The sequence below is a fragment of the Erythrolamprus reginae genome, chromosome 9 (genome assembly GCF_031021105.1).
Source record: "Erythrolamprus reginae isolate rEryReg1 chromosome 9, rEryReg1.hap1, whole genome shotgun sequence".
In the NCBI taxonomy this organism is placed as follows: Eukaryota; Metazoa; Chordata; class Lepidosauria; order Squamata; family Dipsadidae; genus Erythrolamprus; species Erythrolamprus reginae.
The window spans coordinates 30,409,141-30,430,184 of NC_091958.1; the positions used below are offsets into that span (position 1 = coordinate 30,409,141).

General features: G+C 44.2%; 2 protein-coding genes across 11 annotated transcripts in view; one reads left to right on the plus strand and one right to left on the minus strand.

The window, feature by feature from the left end:
* Positions 1-8,933, minus strand: part of LOC139172045 (uromodulin-like) — a 29,083-nt gene extending 20,150 nt beyond the window's left edge. The window contains exons 1-5 of one of the 5 annotated variants that reach the window (XM_070760707.1): positions 8,445-8,933; positions 6,764-6,906; positions 5,627-5,693; positions 2,831-2,998; positions 363-568 (exon numbers count right to left, since the gene is read on the minus strand). In XM_070760707.1, coding sequence (XP_070616808.1) covers positions 363-568; positions 2,831-2,998; positions 5,627-5,690 — 438 coding nt within the window. In that variant the 5' untranslated portion in view covers positions 5,691-5,693; positions 6,764-6,906; positions 8,445-8,933. Of the gene's footprint in view, positions 1-362; positions 569-2,830; positions 2,999-5,626; positions 5,694-6,259; positions 6,399-6,763; positions 6,907-8,444 lie in introns of those variants that run through there. The other 4 variants (XM_070760706.1, XM_070760705.1, XM_070760709.1 and 1 more) reach the window with 4 other exon arrangements.
* DRC7 (dynein regulatory complex subunit 7) overlaps positions 1-21,044 on the plus strand; it is a 95,121-nt gene that overhangs the window by 17,583 nt on the left and 56,494 nt on the right. Inside the window, exons 2-4 of one of the 6 annotated variants that reach the window (XM_070760696.1) lie at positions 10,657-10,784; positions 12,325-12,504; positions 17,720-17,894. In XM_070760696.1, coding sequence (XP_070616797.1) covers positions 12,350-12,504; positions 17,720-17,894 — 330 coding nt within the window. In that variant the 5' untranslated portion in view covers positions 10,657-10,784; positions 12,325-12,349. Of the gene's footprint in view, positions 1-10,656; positions 12,290-12,324; positions 12,505-17,719; positions 17,895-21,044 lie in introns of those variants that run through there. The other 5 variants (XM_070760700.1, XM_070760698.1, XM_070760697.1 and 2 more) reach the window with 5 other exon arrangements.

The following is a 21,044-nucleotide window of genomic DNA, read 5'->3' on the forward strand; positions in this document are numbered from 1 at the left end:
GTGGAAGGCAAGGAGGGTGGGGGCAATTCGAATCTCTGGGGGGAGTTGATTCCAGAGGGCCGGGGCTGCCACAGAGAAGGCTCTTCCCCTAGGTCCTGCCAGACAACATTGTTGAGTAGGCAGAACCTGTCAACTAATAAATAAACAGACCTTCTGACCTGCAACGTCAGCAGAGAAGCCAGGTTTACTTAATAACTGTGCCACTGACTTCCCATCAGTGATTCATGAAACAGCCGTGGCAAGAGAGCTCGTAAAATGGCGCAAAACTCTCTCAACCATTGTGTTGCTTAGCGAGGAAAATTTTGGGTTCAGTTGTGGACGTGAGTCGAGGACCACCTACTGTGCCTGTATCCTCCCCTTACCTCGATTGCTGACCCACAGGCTGTGTGGTTTTCGCCTGTCAGCCTGGCTCCAAAAAAGCTTTCTCCATCCACATCGTGCTCAGAGACAGCGCAGGAACGATTCTTCAGATGCACCAATTTCAGGGGCACTTTCAGGGTCTCCAACACTTCCTTCTTCACCAGCATCTCCATGTACTCCTCCTTGCACTGGAGTTTCACCAGCATATCTTAACAGAAAAACAATAGAGTTGGAAGGAGCCTTGGAGGTCATCTAGTCCACCCCTCTGAACAAGCAGGAGACCCTATACCAGTGATAGTGAACCTGTCAAGCTGGTGCAGAAGAGAAACTGACAGCTTGCCACACTATCTACAGAAGGCCTGATGTTTATGGGAACTTGGGAGGGGTGATTTTCAGGAAGAACAGATGCAACCACAAAGCATTCTTTCGAGGGGTTCAAGGCCATCCTATGTCTACCACCTGGGTGGAAGCAGAAGGAGGAATGGCCACACTGGCACAATCTGAGCGGGCAATGTGACAAGGTTGTGGGTGGGGGACAACAGGGATGAGAACTTTCAACTGGGTGGGAAACTCAGATTCAGGTTTCCCAGTGTGGGTACCAGGACGGGTCCGGCAATAAATTGGAACTTTGAGGAATAATTTGACTCAGACTCTGATTTAGCTTAGATGCTACCTGGAACCTTGACAGAACCTGTGGCATGTGTTTCACAGATGGCACATGGAGTCATATTGGAGAGCACATGAGGCATTGCCCCATGCCAGCTCCAGCACGCATGACAGTCAGAGCAATCAACCCATGGAACAGCTTGCCTGTGAGGTTGTTGTGAGCACTCCCACACTTTCAAGGGGCAATTGGACTGCCATTTGTCCAAAATGGTCTATAGGGGCTCCTGCCTAAGCAGGGGGTTGGACTAGATCAGTGTTTCACAACCTTTTTTGAGCCGCGGCTCAAAAATCCTGGGGAACATTGGGGGGGGGGGGGGGGGGCTAAAAAAAGTTTGGACAAAAAAAGTCTCTCTCTTCCTCCCTTTCGCTCTATTTCTCCCTCCCTCTTTCCCTTCCTTCCCTTTTTTCTCTCTCTCCATCCCTCTTTCTTTCTTCCTCTTTTTTGCTCTCTTTCTCTCTCCCTCCTTCCCTCCATCTATGTCTTTCTCTCCCTCCTTCCCCCTGTCTTGCTCTCTCTCTGTGTGTCTCTCGCTATCTCTCTTTCTTTCTCTCTCTTTCTCTGTCTCTCTTGCTATCTCTCTTTCTCTGGCTCTCTTTCTCTGGCTCTCTTTCTTTCTCTCCCTCCTTCCCCCTCTCTTGCTCTCTCTCTCTCTGTGTCTCTCGCTATCTCTCTTTCTTTCTCTCTCTTTCTCTGGCTCTCTTGCTATCTCTCTTTCTCTGTCTCTTTCTTTCTCTCTCTTGCTATCTTTTTCTTTCTCTCTCTCTGTCTCTCTTGCTATCTCTCTCTCTGCTTCTCTTGCTATGTCTCTCTTTCTGTCTGTCTGTCTCTCTTGCTATGTCTCTCTTTCTCTCTGTCTCTCTGTCTGTCTCTCTTGCTATCTCTTTCTCTCTCTCTCTGTCTCTCTTACTATCTCTTTCTTTCTTTCTCTCTCTGCCTCTCTTGCTATGTCTCTCTTTCTCTCTCTCTCTCTCTCTCTTGCTATGTCTCTCTTTCTCTCTCTCTCTCTCTCTCTTGCTATGTCTCTCTTTCTCTCTCTCTCTCTCTCTCTCTCTCTTGCTATATTTCTCTCTCTCTCTGTCTCTCTTGCTATCTCTTTCTCTCTCTCTCTCTGCCTCTCTTGCTATGTATCTCTTTCTCTCTCTCTCTCTCTCTCTGCCTCTCTTCCTATCTCTCTCTCTCTCTCTCTCTCTCTCTGGAGCTCCCTCTCGCCGCTGCCATCTGCCCACGACTGCCTGGAGCCACTGCAGCCGGCACCCTCCCGCTCCCACCGCCAGTGCCCTCCCGCCGGGCCCCAAAGGACACTAGTTGCCACCGACACCAGGGAAGCTCCAGCTGGGCGGGGCGCTGCCAGTGCCTCTGACCTGGAGCTCCCATTCGCAACTGTCCCCCCAGCTACTGCCCGTTGCCGCTGTTTCTGGCACTCTCCTGCTGGGCCCCAAAGAAGGAAGGCGGGGGAAAGGAGGTGCGAAGACTGAAGCTCTCCTTTCCCCCGCCTTCCTTCTTTGGAGCCCAGCAGGAGAGCGTCGGAAACAGTGGCATCGGGCAGTAGCCAGGGAGCAGCTGCGAGTGGGAGCTCCAGGTCGGAGGCACCGGCACTGGCAGTGCCTTACCCAGCTGGAGCTTCCCTAGGAGCTTCGCGGCACACCTGACCTTGTCTCGCGGCACACCGGTTGGGAAACACTGGACTAGATGATCTACTAGATGATCTATAAGGTCCCTTCCAACACAAACAAACAAACAAACAAAATTCCTTCCGAACCTGGGAGATCTAGATCTTTGCATCCCAGAGCAGATGCATCTTACCTTTACAGAATTGTCCCGTAAAGCCAGTCTTACAAGTGCAATTTGCACTGTTGTCTACAACCCTGCACACTCCCTGGTGAAAACAGGGGTTTGGAAGGCAGGGTCCCAAACTCCTGCGCAGTCTCACCATCTCCTCTCCGCTGGGTTTACGGAGTTCCATCAAATGGTCTAGAACAGAAAGGATCCATCAGTTGGTTTGTCACCCACAGAGAAAACCCTAATTTCGACCCTTCCCCTCCAACATCTCCGTTCTCTACATCTGTGACTCAGGGGCAGATTGTCATTACCGCCGCTACCAGGGGGCTGTGTGTCCAGCTCTGGTTGTGTTGTGTGCATGTGCGCACTATGTATGCATATCCCAGTGTGGTTTTGCTTCTGTATGGAAACCTCACAAGGGGACATGCATGTGAGATTTGGTGGATTTTTTTGCTTCCGTGCATCCACAGAAGCAAAAGACCCGCCAAAATCTCATATACACATGCACGTCACATCACAAGATTTTCCTTCTGCACATGTGCATGGACCAAAAATATGAAAAAAGATGGCAGTGACCATAGGACTGGCACCAGTAGCGGTTGTGCGCAAATTGCGCAATCTGGCAGCCACCACTAGTGCTTCGTCTTCTACCCTACTGGTAGCAACTCACTACTACTGTGACTTATTTCTGGCTCCTTTCACTTTAGGGCAGGTAGAGCAATTCTTGGAAGTCTTATAAAAATATCCTCCCCATCATGTGCACCTCAATTCTGTATGAAAGTATGCATTTGGAGGCACCAGGTTTAAGCTGCACAGCTTACCAAACACTAGATGGCAGCAGAGTTACTGTTTTCTGTGTGGCTTTGTTGCCATCTACTGGTCCTTCATCTTTTGCAGCCCATGTCTGCCAGCCTCACACTCTCTCCATTGCTAACTTGCTACAAGGTACTGTATTTTTCAGACTATAAGACGAACCAAGATTTCAAAGAGGTAAGTAAAAAAAAAAAGGTTTTGTCCTCCCCAGCCCCAGGAGCACTCTGCCAGCCTCCCAAACCCTTTGTGCACCTCACGTTTTGCAAAAACGGACCCAATTCTTGCAAAAATGGGATGGGCAGCGGGTTTGGGAGGCCTGCAGAGAGCTCCTGGGGCTGGGGGAAAGCAAAAGCACCCCCGTTTCCCCCCAAAATGGCCCATTTCCCCCCACAAATGGGGTGTTTTTGCCTTCGCCCAGCCCCAAGGAGCATGCTGCAGGTCTCCCAAACCTTCCAAGCATCCAATTTTTGCAAATAACAGACCCATTTTTTTTGCAAATAACGGACCCATTTTTTTGCAAATAACAAAGACATTTTTTTGCAAATAACAGACCCATTTTTTTGCAAATAAGGGACCCATTTTTTTTGTAAATAACGGACCCATTTGTTTGCAAATAATGGACTCATTTTTTTTGCAAAAATGGAACGTGGGGGTGGGGCTTTGTGAGGCCAAAAATAGCTGTATTCGGTGTATAAGATGGACCAACATTTCCACTCTCTTTTAGGGGGGGAAAGGAGTGTCTGATATATACGGTACATGGATCAGTGAAGCCGAATCTTGCACAGGAGCATGTGCACGCATCGGGGACATGGAAATGTGTGCACATCTCCATTTTCCCTACTGGGATGGCGTATGGGACCATCCTTGCAGCAGCCCACTACTGATATGGATGTGATAAACCAGGGTTGCCACCCACCCCTGGTCCATGGGCCAGTGCGGGACATGGCGTGCCAGAAACTGGGCCGTACAAACCAGCAAAGCCTCATCAGGTGAATCTGTGGCCTGGAGGTGGAGGTCTCGCCTCACAATCCACCTTTAGTGGGGGACAACCTTAATTGGGTGTATGTAATATCTGATAGAAACATAGAAACATAGAAGACTGACGGCAGAAAAAGACCTCCTGGTCCATCTAGTCTGCCCTTATACTATTTCCTGTAGTTTATCTTAGCCCATCTTTGGACCCATTCAATTTGATCAATCTCTTTTTGTAGGTGAGGTCTCCAGAACTGAACGCAGTATTCCAAATGTGGTCTCACCAGCGCTCTATATAGTGGGATCATAATCTCTCTCTTCCTGCTTGTTATACCTCTAGCTATGCAGCCAAGCATCCTACTTGCTTTTCCTACCACCCGATCACACTGCTCACCCATTTTGAGACTGTCAGAAATCACTACCCCAAAATCCTTCTCTTCTGAAGCTTTTGCTAGCACAGAACTGTCAATACAATACTCAGATTGAGGATTCCTTTTGCCCAAGTGCTTTATTTTACATTTGGAAACATTAAACTGCACTTTTCATTGAAACAATGACATTAACTGATTGAACAATTTAGATATACAACTGAGCCACAAATCTTTTGGGAAGATTGTTTTTCACAGGTTCTTCTGGGGAACTAGGCTATCCATCTCTGGGTGGGAAAAACCTTGGAGCCTGAGCCAAGAGACACTGTTAAGAGAGCGGTCAGATAAGAGATGGCACGGCCCACAGCTGGGTGGTGGGTGGGGCATGCAAGATGCTCCGAAGAGACCCTCCCTAGTTGCTCAGGCTGCCAATTGCAAAATTCTTTTCATGTCACTCCACCGTAAGGACGGAGCTAATACTCCTGGCCTTGCTTCTTCTCAAGAGTATCCTAAAGTTTTGCTGGCTGAGGAATTCTGGGAGTTGAAGTCCACAAGTCTCAAAGTTGTCAAGGTTGGAGACCTCTGGGCCTTAAAGGACCAAGGTGGTAGACTTAGATGCAGCTGGAGGTTCACCCACCCTCCCTTTAGCAGGAAACCAGAAACTTACAGTCAGAGCTTTGAATCACAGGGAAGAAGAGAATTGGGACTATAAGCCAGAACATCATAATCATATCCTGAAAGAAGAAGAAGGTATTTATTTGTTTGTTTGTTTGTTTGTTTAGGATCAAGGTTCCTTCAAATCGAAATTAATTCCTGGGTGCTTTGATGGAGCTTTGGTAACCATATAGAAAGATTTGCCATCAGAATCTTCTAGCACTCTTTTTTTCAGCTTCCCTGATCTTCTTTCGATGCTCTTCTATCTAATCGAGTCCAACCAACCATGCTGAGCTTCCAGGTTCACTCCAAATTTCCAAAGTCACCCCATTTCTGCAATCTGAATGTTTTTAATCATGTCCCATAATTCTGGGGTGATAACCCCGCATAACCCTGACTGGATGCTAAGCAAACTGATTCATAATAAAATAAATTCTTTTTTTTTTATTTGCAATTTTAGCCAGGTTGCTGAACATGTGAAGAAAATATTTTTTAAAAAATGGTTTAATATTTTTTTTTTAAAAATGCAGATAAAATATCTGCAATTGAAAAGGGATGGAATTAAGAATGACTACAGAGGCCAAAGACTCGTTCGCTGAGCTCTATGCTCACCCTTACATCTTGTTGCAGCTTCTACTTGCCTTACCTTCATAGTTTTTCCCCCCACGGGCTGAATTTGTTTCCCAATTGATGGATCGATCTGTGCCCAAGGTTCACCCACCTTGAACGTGAGGTAGCAAACCAGAGATGGGGTTTTTTTTAAAAATTGAGATGGTGGCCATAGCCATGTGACTTAAGCCCCTCCCCTTTTTAAGGTGCTGAGTGCAAATGACTTACTTTAAAAACAGTAGGCTTTGAATGGCCGCCATCTTAACTTTTCTGATTCCTTTGAGATGAGGACATTGCTGTGGGCATGTTAGAGGTTGGAGGGTCTTCATCCTGAACAGTTGTGCAATGGAGAACTTTCCTCACTAGAGGGGGACCTAGTGACATTCTCAGTTCACTTACACCTCCAAGAACCCTCTTCCTTCAAATCTGGCCACTATGATAGCATTAAGACTTATGTACTGATTCAAGTGCTTTACAGCCCTCTCTAAGCAGTTTACAGCAGTCTCTTGCCCCCAGCAATCTGGGTCCTCATTTTACCCACCTGGGAAGGATGGAAGACTGAGTCAACCTGGAGCCTGGTGAGATTCGATCTGCCAAACTGTTGGCAGCTGGTGATCAGCAGAAGTAGCTTGCAGTACTGCCCTCTAACCACTGCACCACTGTGCCTCTATTTATCAGCTGTCTCTAAAAACACAACCATTGTTAAGAGAATGTTGGCTTATTCAGCTCAATACTTTCCTGCATACTGGAAACACATTGAACCATAAACAACCTTCACTGTTGACATTCACATGACAGGCTAAGCTACAGTCATGGTTAGCTAGTTTGTAGTTCAGAATGCCATTCAAACACAACTATGGTGAATAGAGTTGGGAAATTCTCTTCTATGTTTAGTGACTATATTTAGTGCAACACATTTTAGGTAGATAAATTAACTACAGGTTCCAAAATTTATTTCATGTGTTCTCAGAGCCACATGAAGCCACAAAGGATCAACTTAACCACATTGAGGTAGGCCAGAAGTGATTAAGATTACTGGGTAGTTTGTGTTTTACATCCTAGAGATTGTATTTACATATGTTTCTTCAGATTGACTGAACTCCTGTCTTGCATTCAGACATTGCATTGGCTGTTCAATTAATTGAATCTATTGTTTCTGGTTCACACAACACAATGAATGATAAACTAATTTCATTGGCTAGTTTTACTAGGTTAGTTTGTGGCTATTACTATTCCATTAGGGCAAGACAAACTGACTATTGCAATATATCTCATCTTAAAAAAGCCTTCTATGCCACAGACATTTTCAAGCTGGCAGTTAGTTTATTAATTGGCATTAATTCAATTTATTTAGCTACTAATATATAATTCAGAGATACATACATGATTAAAATATATATGTAATGAAATATATTGCTCTAATTACAGCCATTGAGATATTATAAAACCCAGAAGCATAACAATTTTCAACGTATTTGTTCTATAATTACTTAAACCTGGAAAAAAATGCTTCCACAATCTTAATTTAAAATGTATTAATTATTCTCTCTAACAGTAGATAAAAGTATTTTCAACCACTTGTTTCTTAGGGTGGCCATCATTTTAAAAATATTTTCTAGTTCAACGAAGAGAGGCAATTATAGCCCTAAGAAGACTCTTTTGCCTTTAAATACATTTTACTGGTTCAAAACAAGCAAGGATATTCCCATTACATCATCCGGGTGAAATATGATTAAAAATCCATCTTTCAGACACCTGTTTAAAACAATTAATCAGCTCAACAGAGAACTGAAATGGGGAGTGGTAGAGTCTAATTTTGAGAATTGCTCTAACTCAAATGACGGAGATTGTGTGGCTGTCCTGTCTTCTTGAACTCTAGTAAAGGACAATCACATCAAAGTTGTTGTTTTTTTTAAGTGATTTAAAAGAAGAATCCACAACTAGTCATTCTGGGATTCAGAAGAAATTCAGAGAATAATCCTGCAAAGGGAACTCTTGAAGAATTCAAACACGCACACACACTCCTGATGAAAGAAATGTGTAATTCCCAAAAGGAAACAAAAAGGAACTCCATCTGTTTCTTTAGTCACTTTCTCGGAAGAAGAACAAGTTATTTCAATACCAAAACTAAAAGCAAATCTAAAAAGTTGAAAAGATGAACTACCTATTAGCACAACACAAAGGCATTCCTTTGAGGTGATGCAATGTAATGTTCCACTTACTTGCAAGTAATCCCTGCTGGACTACAGAGTAAGGACAAACAGGTTGCTCCTGGTCTTGTCTCGTCCTCACCATAACATCTGGCAACTCACCAGCGTCTAGGGGGAGATGGCACCGGCTTTTCTCAGCTCTGCCCTTATATATATTCTCTCTAAACCAGCTGATCTCCTCCTTCCAAGGTTCTTGGGATGACTCTTCCTTTGCCAGGTTCAGACCTTCGAAGGCCTCTGAAAATACTGTCTAATAACAGCAGTCCAAGGCAAGAAGCCACTGTTTAGAATCTGGTTGTATTTTGGGGTGTCTGGCTTTCCAGGTGGTAGAAAATTCTTGGTTCTTCCCAACTTTTGATCTCCTCCTCTCTTTTTAAAACTGCTGTGGGAGAGATTTTTGAAGAGAATCAGTGCCAGATTTAATGCAGACTCCCCCACCGCTCTCTCTAAGGCAGTGTTTCCCAACCGTGGCAACTTGAAGATATTTGGACTTCAACTCCCAGAATTCCCCAGCCAGTGAATGCTCTTCAAGTTGCCAAGGTTGGGAAACACTGCTCCAAGGGACAGAAATAATCAAGAGATGAAAATTTTATCCATTGATTTATTTTGCTGAAAACTGGTGGCTAGCTTGAATTAGGAAAGAAAGAAGGAGATACCCGGAAATTAGAGAAGACACAATTTATAGGTTGCCCTATTTAGAGAGGGGCGACCTATACATTTAATAAAATAAAATAAAAAACTCTTTTCACAAACACTGGAAATTCCAATTATTTGGCTAATGTTCAAGTTTCAAATACTTCTTCCTCCGAAGGAGCATGGGTGAGAAAAGAAAAAGAATTATAAAAGATGGGAAAAAATGATGATTGCGGCAAGATATGTTTATGACACAATGGCAAGTCCCATCTAAGGGGTTTAGCATAAGGTGATCAGATGTCCCGCTTTTGAGCAATCTGTTCCGCGTCCTGTGGCATTTTAAAAAGTGTTGCATTCAACCACTGTGCCACCAGGACTGTTGGGCTCAGTTGTGGTCATAAATTAAGGACTTGTCTGTGTTAGTTCGTCAAAAGATCCATTGGAATCAATGCTGGTGTCTCCTTTATGCATGGCTACCAGAACTTCACAAAATGTTTTATTTTGGAGCTGTGTAATGGCTCACCAGTACAGGCTTATTGAACACAATTGAACCCAACACTTCTGTTGCTAAGCAAGACAGTGGTTAAGTGAGTTTTGCCCCTTTTTGCGACCTTTCTTCCGCAGTTGTTAAGTTGGTAACCCGGTCGTTGAGTGAATCTGGCTTCTCCGTTTGCTTGTCAGAGAGTCGCAAAAGGGGATTGCGTGACCCCAGGATACTGGAACCGTCATAACTATGGACCAGTTGCCAGGCACCTGAATTTTGATCACGTGACCACGGGGGATGCTGCAACGGTCGTAGGGGTGGGAAATGGTCTAGTCTCCCTTTTGGGGGGGCCTCTGTCACTTTGAACAATATTCAATGGATGGTTGTGAAGACCACTTGTGGCCTTTCCTGTCCGTGTCTCATAAGCAGTGGCAGGCCGCTACCAGTACAGGCCACACCGTAGCTCTCGTAGCAGAAATGGAGCCGTGCACACCGCTCCAGCTGACTGCTAGGCGAGCGAGTGCATCCGAACTAGATTTTGTTTCTGCACAGGCACAGGAAGCAAAATTTCGTGAGGGGACACACACACAGCAGAGATTTCAGCATTTTATTCTTCCGCACATGCGCCAAACTCTCCAAAATTTTGCATGTGCAGAATTGCAAAATTCGCATGTGCATGCGATATTTTGCTTTCTACACATGTGCAGAAGCAAAATCTGCTCAGCCACCCGGAGTGCACCGATAGCGGCAGTAAGTAGGGACATAAGCAAAATTAACTTGCGGGGGATATTTGCTTAACAACTGCATTGATTCGCTTAACAACCATGGCCAAAAAAAAAGCTTGTAGAATCAGGCCAGATTCACTTAACAACTATGCTGCTTAGCCATATAATTTCTTGTCGCAGTTGTGAGCTGAGGACCGTTTATACAGACTTATTATTGAAAATTGAAGAAATCAATTTTTCTATTGATGATATCAAAAGGGGTGAGGGGAGAATCCAAAATTAAAACAGGTGGGTTGGATTGATCGCTATTGCAGAGGTAGTGCTGGGCTGTTCTCTTAGAAATCCTCCAGAAATTTCATTCTGAATATCCCTGTTTCCTCAGCTGGAGCAACTTTAAGCTGGTTGGGGCAAAGGAGCAAACTACGACTCCCAGAGGCCTCTGCTTCCGGAAGATGGTTGTCATGGAGACAGAGATCAACAGATCTTGCAGGAAAGAGCAGAGACTTGGAGGTCAGTAGGAGGGACGGGCGAATTTAGAAAAGGGACAAGGGACAAGGGACAAGGGACAAGCACATTTAAAATCAAAGAAACAAGGAGAAACAAAGGGCAAAACTGCCAGCGCAATTCACATGCCTTTAACCATTATGGCTGGCATGGAAGCATTGTACTTTCAAGTTTTCCAAAGTTTAAAAGCTTGGGGTGGGGTGGGGGAGCACCACGTGCTAGAAATATTGCAATCTTCTCTTTGCACTTACAGTATTTGTTTTTAAGGAGATGCGTTTTGCTATTTGCTGTGTCTGAAGCCCAGACTTCTGTTTTGCTTTGAAAGTAACTTTTACTATCACTTTCCGTAATTTTCTCCTGGTAGTAATTTTTCTCTCTCTCTGTCATTTAGTTTAGAATCTGTTCTATTTTGTTAGCCAAAAATGCTGGAAAGCTGGAAGAAAACTTTGTATTTTGGTTGCTAGAAACTTTCATTTCTCAAGAAAAATAACAGGAAACAAATACACTGACAAATGCGAAGTGGAAATTATAATTATTGAGATGAAAATGTCTCAGGATCTCAGGAGGATTTTTATTTTTTTAAAGTAGAAATTATAATTATCGAGTTGAAAATGCCTCAGAAGATCTCGGAAGTTTTAAATGTCTGAAAGGAGAAGTTTAAAAAACCCCAACAACAATCCCCGCCCCTCTCTTTAGCTTGTCATATTGTTTCCTTAGCAGTGCTTCATTGAGAAACATAACCACAGTGGTGATTACAGATATCTAATCTTAAAATAATCTTCCGGACTAACGGTCAGTATTTTCTGCGCAAATAATGTTAAATCAAGGATGTGCTTGAAGGCTGGTCTCCTTCTTTCTATCTTCTCAGAAGGAAGTGGACAAAATCAAGAGGGAGGGAAGGAGGATTGTGGGGAACAGCTTGACCTGTTGTAAAGCTGCCAGCCTTTTAAAAATATATATATTTCTGCTCTGCCATTTACAAACCTCCTTGGAATTTCTCGTTGAAGAAGGACACGGCGGAAGACGTGGGATGCGTGGAGACAGAGATAAGGCAAACACATCCATGGTTGTTCATCTTGATTTGTACTGAGGAAAAAACAATTAGCTTCAAGGCTTGTCCACAACCATTATTGAGAGTTGGGGGAGCATTTCCTTCCATGAATGCTTCTCCAAAGTTTGGAGATAGTCAACTTTCATCCCGTGGAGCTAAATTCCTGAAAGATGTTCATTCACACAGCATGTGAACAAGTAGGTTATGTTGAACCCGGATTGACAGGTTGTCCTCCAGTTACCACCACAACTGAGCACAACATTTCTGTTGCTAAGTGAGACAGTTGTTGAGTGAATTTTATCCCATTTTATGACCTTACTTGCTAGAGTTGTTAAGTGAATCACCATGCTGGCTCAGGAATTTTGGGAGTTGAAGTCCACAAGTCTGAAGAGGGCCATTGCTCCCCAACCCTGACATAGATGAGCAACGTATCCAGAGAGTGAGGGACATCTTGAGTGAGGTATGATTTTGCTTTCTGCGACTTTTGTCACCCAGGTTTCTTCAGACAACCTGTGCCATTATGAGCAGCAAGATGGAGAGCCGTGAGGAAAAATCTGGATCTCCTCCAACAGGAGGTGAGAAAGACTTGCAAAGCTCTTCGAAGCTCACAGAGGAAGTCCAAGACCTGGAGAGGCAGCTGTCACGGATCAAAGTCCATGTTCCTAAAAGTGTATGGTAAGCAACCCCTAACTCTGGAGGCCCAGGTGGGTTCTACCGGTTCTAACCAATTCTATAGAATCGGTAGTAAACCAGTGATGATGCCACAGAGCTGGTTCTGTTGGTGCTGGTCCATGCACAGGTTTTTTTTTGTTGCTTCTGCATATGTACAGAAGCTGAGTTTTCAGCTCAGTGCGTGCGTGTGCCTGCACAGTGCGAGCATATGGAGCGCAATGCGCCTGCATGCATGCCGCATGGGAGGAAGTGAACTGGCGATGAGGGAAGTTAGAACCAGGGGTGGGCTGCTGCCCGGACGGGGGAGAACGCAGTGGGGTAGCGAAAATGGAGCTCCACCCCAGAGCACCCAATTTGCACTGAAAGACGTTAAAAGAAAATACTGGGAGTCCTGCACAAGCCCCGCCCACCATGTGGTAGTAAAATTTTTGGTAGCCCTTCACTGGTTAGAACCCACCCCTGTTTGGTGATATTTATTTATTTTATTTATTAACTGGATTCATATGCTGTCCCTCTCTGAAGATATTTACTTCTGGGTTTTCACAATAGCCTGTCCTCTCGGCTACTAAATGGTATGAAATTTCACAATGTGAAATTGATTAGCCCATTGTGAAAATGAACATTGAAATTGATTAGCACCGTATTTAAATCTATGTTGCAATGTATTAAACCAGGTTACAGTCAACACTGAAATGTATACATATTGTAAAAATCTATATTGAAATATACGGTATGAGCATGTTGTAAAAATCCATGTGGTTGCCTGGTGGGAAAATCTATAATAAAAGTTATTATCCCATTGTGAAAATCCATTGTGAAATTAGTATAGTATGCAAATCTATGTTAAAATATATTAGACCAAATTAAAATTGATACTGAAATTTATAATATATTGTAAAAATCTACAGTGAAATGTATTAGTACGTTGTAAAAATTCATGTGATAATATGCTGGAAAATCCACACTGAAATTTATTAACACATTGAAAATATGCTAAATGGTTGATCTTGGTTAACCATCTTGTAAAAACACTTTAAAGAAGGGTACAGTTAGCTCCCGTCGAACTCACCTTTTAAAAACTATCTCAATTAGTTAACTACAGTTAGTCCTTGATTTAAAACCATAATTTAGCCCAACATTTATGTGGCTAAGCAAAACATTTAAGTGAATTAGCCCCATTTTGTGACTTTTCGTGCAGCAGTTGTTAAATTATTCACTGCACTAAGTTACTAACAGAGTTCTTAAGTGAATCGGGCTGCCCCATTGACTTTGCTTATAAGGAGGTCGCAAAAGGAGACCGCATGACCCCAGATACTGCAACTGTCGTAACTATGAAACAGTTGCCAAAGGTCTGAATTTTGATCACGCAGCCATTAGGATGCTTGTAATAGTTGGAAGTGTGAAAATAGTAATAAGTTGCTTTTCTTTAAGTGCTGGTGTAGCTTTGGACAGTGAATTGTGGTAAGTCAAGGACCATCTGTAGTTACCATATTTTTTTTAAAAACCAATCTGGAAGTTAGTTTATGATGTGATGTGTCCTTTGTCTCAGGACTTTTTGCCATCAGATTATGTATTATAAAAATTAGCTCCGGTTACAATATTTTCTCTGGGATCAAATACTTTATCTTTCCAGTTTTGCATGCAACATAGCAATAAATATCAACTCCCTGGACATTTAATTTTGAGTTCAGAACTTGCTCAAAGATATGACATGGCTGGGGAAAATGCTCTACTGCAGACAAGAATTGAAACTATGTCCATGCAAATTTCTATTTATTGTAGTACCCAGAAGTCAACGTTATTACACTGGTACCTGGATACTCAACTGTTCTGAAACTCATCGAATTTGGTACATAGTGCTTGTTGACCCCAACATTTTGTCCCAATACTTATCGTTTGTTTGGCACTCAACGCACAAGCTGGAACTTGTTGCTGTAGGCTCCCTTGTGACTCACTATTTATTTTGGGGGGGAAATCTTTTGATACACATTGTTTGTGGTATTCGACATGCCTCCCAGAACTAATTAACAATTTGTTTGTTTGTTTATTCATTGGACTTTTTTGCCGCCCCTCTCCGAGGACTCGGGGCAGCTTACAACATATAATAAAACAATGTACAGTATAATATTTTATATCCAATTAATGAAATGTACAATCTAAAAAACACAAAAGCATAAAAAACAGTCATTCCCATTCAATCAACTGTCTCTCAGCAGATTCATCGGCCAGGGGGAAAGAGTCTAATCGCCCCAAGCCTGGCAACATAAATATGTCTTAGGACTCTTGCGAAAGACAAGGAGGATGGGGGCAGTACGAATCTCCAAGGGGAGTTTATTCCAGAGGACTGGGGCCCCCACAGAGAAGGCTCTTCCCCTAGACTCCACCAACTGACATTGTCTGGTTGACGGGACCTGGAGAAGGCCGACTCTGTGGGAGCTGACCAGTCGCTGGGATTCATGTGGCAGAAGGTGGTCCTGGAGGAATTCTGGCTCGATGCCACGCAGGGCTTTATAGGTCATAACCAGGGGTGGGCTGCTGCCCAGATGGGGGGACGACGCAGTGGGGTAGCAAAAATGGAGCTCCACCCCGGAGCACCCAATTTGCACTGAAAGATGTTGAAAGAAAATGCAGGGCGTCCAGCATAAGCCACACCCATAGTGTGGTAGTAAAAATTTTGGTAGCCCTTCAGTGGTCATAACCAACACTTTTAATTGTATCCCAAAACCAACTAGCAGCCAATGCAGTCTGTGGAGTGTTGGAGAGATATGTATATGTCTGGGCAGACCCATGACTGCTTGCGCAGCTGTGTTCTGCACAATTTGCAGTTTCCAAATGCTCTTCAGAGGTAGCCCCATGTAGAGAGCATTACAGTATCAAACTTCGAGGTGAGGTTCATACAATAAGTATGATGTACCACTGTAAATACCCAGTTTTGTGGTCTGATCTTGTAACTAAAATTACTTATATATTTAGTTCTTTGTCACCAAAAGCTCCCCGTGGCATAAGCACACCATCTGAGATATTATTTTCCTGCCAAATATTTATTTCATCCCCAACCCATCCACAAAGGTATTAAAATAACATTTTCTGCCTTATTCTAACATATCTGAGGCCAACATCAAAGTGGATATGAGTTTCAAATTTTACCAAATTTGGAGCAGCATAGGCAAACAACAACAACAACAACAACAACAACAACAACAATAATTTATTAGATTTGTATGCCGCCCCTCTCCGAAGACTCGGAGCGGCATCTCTCCAAATTTTTTGGACATGCAAAACGATGCCATTCTTCTCAAAATTAGGAAATTAAACTTGCCCATGGATTCTTCAGTCTTGCTCATATGCCCTGAACCATGGCAGAAGTATGGTTCTGTAATATCTTGTTTCTCCCACAAATGAGACAGCCTGGGAATTGTGCTAAACTGCTTTTCCCTTTCTTCTGGACCCCATTGCTGGCAGACTCAAGGTGTGTGAAATCTCTGAAGTCTTATCACCGTTTATTTTAGAAGTCTGGGCTACATGGGAACAGAAGCAAGTGAGGCAGGAGAGCGGATGGACCAAGCGGAAGCCTATCTCACCCCAGCTGTTTTCTGCTGACTCAAAGATGGGTGAAGTTGTTTTAATATGATAGCAGGGAAGAGCTGAAGTCCTTTGTTCTTATGTTGTAAGGAACATTTTAAAAAACCTGTTTTAAATTTCAGTGCAATTGTACCATGATAGAAAAGGAACCTTAACACAGCACCTGTAGGTGTTTAGAGAGAGTTCTGTTTCTAGCTGAAATAAAATAAAACAGAGGTCACTTTTAGTCTCCTATCAGGAAGTTATTCCCTGAAATCTCAGCAAATTGGTAGGTATTAGTATAGTAATCCTCGATTTATGACGACAATTGAGCCCTAAATGTATGTTGTTAAATGAGACATTTGTTAAGTGTGTTTTGCTTCATTTTATGAGCTCTCTAGTCACAGTGTCAGAGTTCCAAAAAACACCCCCAACAAAATAACCATTAGTTATTTGTCTGAAGTGGTGTAGGGTTTCCTGCCTAAGCAGGGGGTTGGACTAGAAGACCTTCAAAGACCCTTCCAACTCTGTTGTTGTTATGGTTATGGTTATGGTTATGGTTATGGTTATGGTTATGGGTATGGGTATGGGTATGGGTACGGGTACGGGTACAGGTACGGATATGGGTATGGGCAATGATGGGTTACCAAAATTTTTACTACTACACTGTGGCCGTGGCTTATGCATTTTGTTTCAACATCTTTCAGTGCAAATTGGGTGCTCTGGGGTGGAGCTCCAAATTTTGCTACTGGAACTTCGTTCCTGACTGTTCCCCGTAGGAGCCCATCATTGGGTAGGGGTCTGGTTATCATTATCGTTATGGTTATTGATGTCATTTTTGCCCAACTGGGAAAACCCGAATGTGAAGCTTCCCAGTTTTCCCCACCTATTTGAAAGTTCACAACCTTGCCCCACACTCAGGGGTGGATTCCCAATTCCACTGCTACCTGTGCGCTGCATGCACCTTTTCGCTTCTGCTGAAGGTGAGTGCACGTGTCTCAGCAAGGAAGCAAAATCTTGCAAAGGGATGTGCGTGCATGCAAGATTTTGGCTTTTTTTCCTTCCGCGCATGCATAGAAGCAAAGTCCCACTGGGACGTGCGCATGATCCCGCAGAAGAAGTGAAGCTGCATGCGCAGCTCAGTTTCTGCTACCAGTATGCCATCCTTATGCATACTGGCAGCAACCTAATACTACCCACACCCACCAGTTCATTGCATGGTGCAATCCAATCTTCACATGCAACTGGAGGCCATCCCCAGTCTGTCCCGTCCAGGCACAGGCAAGTGTCCTTGACTCTCAGAGTAAAAGGTGAAACAGGCTAAAACAAGCTGAAAGGGAAAAATGATGGCTTCCAAAACTGACAGAGAGTTGATAATTGAAGTGTTGCAGTTGTTAAGTGAGTAGCATTGTTATTAAATGAATCTGGCTTCCCTATGATTGTCAGAAGGTCACAAAAGGGAATCATGTGACCACGGGACGCTAAGCATCTGAATTTTGATTCATGTCACTAAGGATGCAGCAATGGTTGTAAGTGTGAAAAACGCTCCTAAGTTGCTTTTTTTTAAATGCCGTTGTAACTTTGAATGGTCACTGAATGAACTGTTGCTAAGTGGAGAACTACCTGTACGTCCTTCTTTTTCTTTCCTGCATTACAGTGAATTTGATTGGAGCAAGATCGACACAGCTCACTTGCCAGAGTCCTACAAAACCAACACACCCAAGGAGCAGTTGCTTCTGCAAGTGGCTGATAATTTTCATCGGCAATACGCACACCTTTGCCCAGACCGCGTGCCCCTCTTCCTTCACCCAATCAACGAATGTAGCATAGAAGTAAGTCGGGAAAAGAGCTCTAGAAAGGAACTTCCACCTTGCCCCAATAATTTATAAAGCCTTAGTAAGACCACATCTAGAATCCTGCATCCAGTTGTGGTCACCACACTATAAAAAAATGTTGAGGCTGTAGAAGAGTGTAGAGAAGAGCAATCAAGATGATTCAGGGCTTGGAGGTGAAAACATACGATGAACGGGTTGCAGGAACTGGGCCTGGCTAGTCTAGTGAAGAGAAGAACAGGGGAGACATGATAACAGCCTTCCAATATTTGAGGGGCTGCCACAGAGAGGAGTGGGTCACGCTATTCTCCAAAGCACCTGAAGACCAGACAAGGAATAATGGATGGAGACTGATCAAGGAGAGATTCAACTTTGAAATAAGGAGGTATTTCCTGACAGAGAGAACAATCAGCTAATGGAACAGAAGTTGCCTTCGGAAGTTGTGGGAACTTCATCACTGGAGGCTGGCAAGGAGTGGAAGTGATGTGCTGGTGCCTGGAGGCTGTTGGGGTCTGGATGGGTGTCAACCCTCAACCCTGACAAGATGGAATGGCTGTGGGTTCTGCCTTCCAAGGACAATCCCATATGTCCGTTCATTACCCTGGGGGGGGGATTATTGACCCCCTTAGAGAGGGTCCGCAACTTGGGCGTCCTCCTCGTTCCACAGCTAACATTAGAGAACCATCTTTCAGCTATGGCGAGGAGGGTGTTTGCCCAGGTTCGCCTGGTGCACCAGTTGCGGCCCTACCTGGACCGGGAGTCACTGCTCATAGTCACTCATGCCCTCATCACCTCGAGGTTCAACTACTGCAACGCTCTCTACATGGGGCTACCTTTGAAGAGTGTTCAGAAACTTCAAATCGTGCAGAGTGCAGTTGCGAGAACAATCATGAGCTTTCCCAGATATGCCCATGTCTCATCAACACTCCGCAGTCTGCACTGGTTGCCAATCAGTTTCTGGTCACAATTCAAAGTGTTGGTTCTGACCTATAAAGCCTTTCATGGCATTGGAACAGAATACCTTCGGTACCGCCTTCTGCCGCATGAATCCCAGCAACCAATTAGGTCCCACAGAGTTGGCCTTCTCCGGGTCCTGTCGACAAAACAATGCCGTCTGGCAGGATCCAGGGGAAGAGCCTTCTCTGTGGTAACCCCGACCCTCTGGAATCAATTCCCCTGGAGATTAGGATTGCCCCCACCCTCCTTGCCTTTCGCAAACTCCTAAAAACCCACCTTTCTTGCCAGGCATGGGGAAATTGATTCCCCTCGACTGTCCCGTTTTATGTATGGTTTATTTGGGTTGTATGATTGTTTTTAAGTTAAGGGTTTTAACTGTTCTGTTTTTAATCATTGGATTTGTATTGTGCATTGTTGTTGTGAGCTGCTCTGTGTCTTCGGAGAGGGGCAGCATACAAATCTAATAAATAATAATAATAAGAGACTGGATTGCCAGCTGTCCAAAACGATGTAGGCCAGGGTCTCCAAATGGGGGACGGCGGTTGGACTAGATGACCTACAGGTCCATTTACTCTCTGTTAATCTGTTAAATATGGCAGCTGCAGTTTGATGAACAGGCTGAAAATGGTCTGCTAGAAATGGTTATAATGGAATAAGGCAGACCCAATGCCATTGATGGCGGACCTTTTTAGGTTTGCGTGCCAAAAGGGTGTGTGTGTGTGTGCTAGCATGCATGCATGTGTTCATAGCCCTTCCCTCCCTCACACGCATGCACCCCCCCCCTGCACTGCCCCCCATGCAAGCAAACGGGCCTTACTGAAGCCTGGCAGGTAAATAAAATGCCCAAACGCACAAACTGGAAGTTCAGAAAACACATTTTTGGTTTGCCCCTTGTGCTGTTTTTGGCACTCTGGGTCTTCAGGAAGCTTCCCTGAACCCACCGGAGTGCAAAAAACCCAGCACAACAGCAAATCAGACGTGTGTTTTTCTGCACTTCCAGTTTGTCCCTTGGGCAATTATTTTGCCTCCAGGGCTTCAGGGAAGCTTCCCTGAAGCATCCAGAGGGCAAAACGGCCTTTCCCAAGGTCGAAAATCAGCTGGCCAGCATTGCACATGCGCGCTGGAGCTGATGCAGGGAAAGTCTCACATGACCTCCAATATGGCTCCACATGTCACCTGTGGCACCCGTGCCTTAGGTTCGCCATCACAGCCAAACGGTTGTCCAGTCTCTTCTTAAAAACTTCCAGTGATGGAGCAGCCATAACTTCTGAGCTTCTAATCCACTAAGTAATTTCTTCTCACTGTTAGGAAATTTCTCTTTAGTTCCAGGTTGGGTCTCTCCTTGAGGTCTGTGGAGATTCCCCATCCGCCAGGTGTTCTTTTTTTTTGTCTTCAAAAGGCAACTGTGCTGGGTGTTTTTTTTCTTCTGAGAGGAAGCTTCATGGGTTAGGGAAATGGATGGAAGAAGGGGTTCTGATAGGATGGGGCAGAATGCAGTGATGGGCTCCTATAGGAACAGTCAGGAACGCAGTTCCGGTAGCAAAATTTGGAGCTCCACCCCAGAGCACCCAATTTGCACTGTAAGACGTTGAAACAAAATGCATAAGCCACGGCCACAGTGTGGTAGTAAAAATGTTGGCAGCCCTTCACTGGTTGTATGTGTGGGGTGGGAGAGACGCAGCAGTGGGTTGCTCCTGGTTCGGCCAACCAGTAGCGGTGGTGGCAGGAGGCTCCTCCCACCCACATGGGATGCGTCTGCCCATGCATAGAAGCATTGCAAGAGTGAGTGCGTGAGCGGACTGGTAGTGACGGGATTTAGAACCCACTACTGGAGAACTGCTATCAGAACTGACAAAGCTTCTTGGATGAGAAGCAAAAATGTTTTCTTCTTAATTGGAATGGAATAGAATGGAATAGAATAGAATCAGAACAGAACATGGGATGAGATGGGGTGGAGTGGAGTGGAGTAGAGTAGAATAGAATAGAATAGAATAGAATAGAATAGAATAGAATAGGAAAGGAATGGAATGAAACGGAACGGAATGTTATAATAGTGGAATGGAATGGAACAGAACAGAACAGAACAAAATAATTGGAAGAGACCTTGGAGGTCTTCTAGTCCAAACCTCTGCTCAGGCAGGAAACCCTATACAATTTCAGACAAATGGTTGTCTAATCTCTTATTTAAAACTT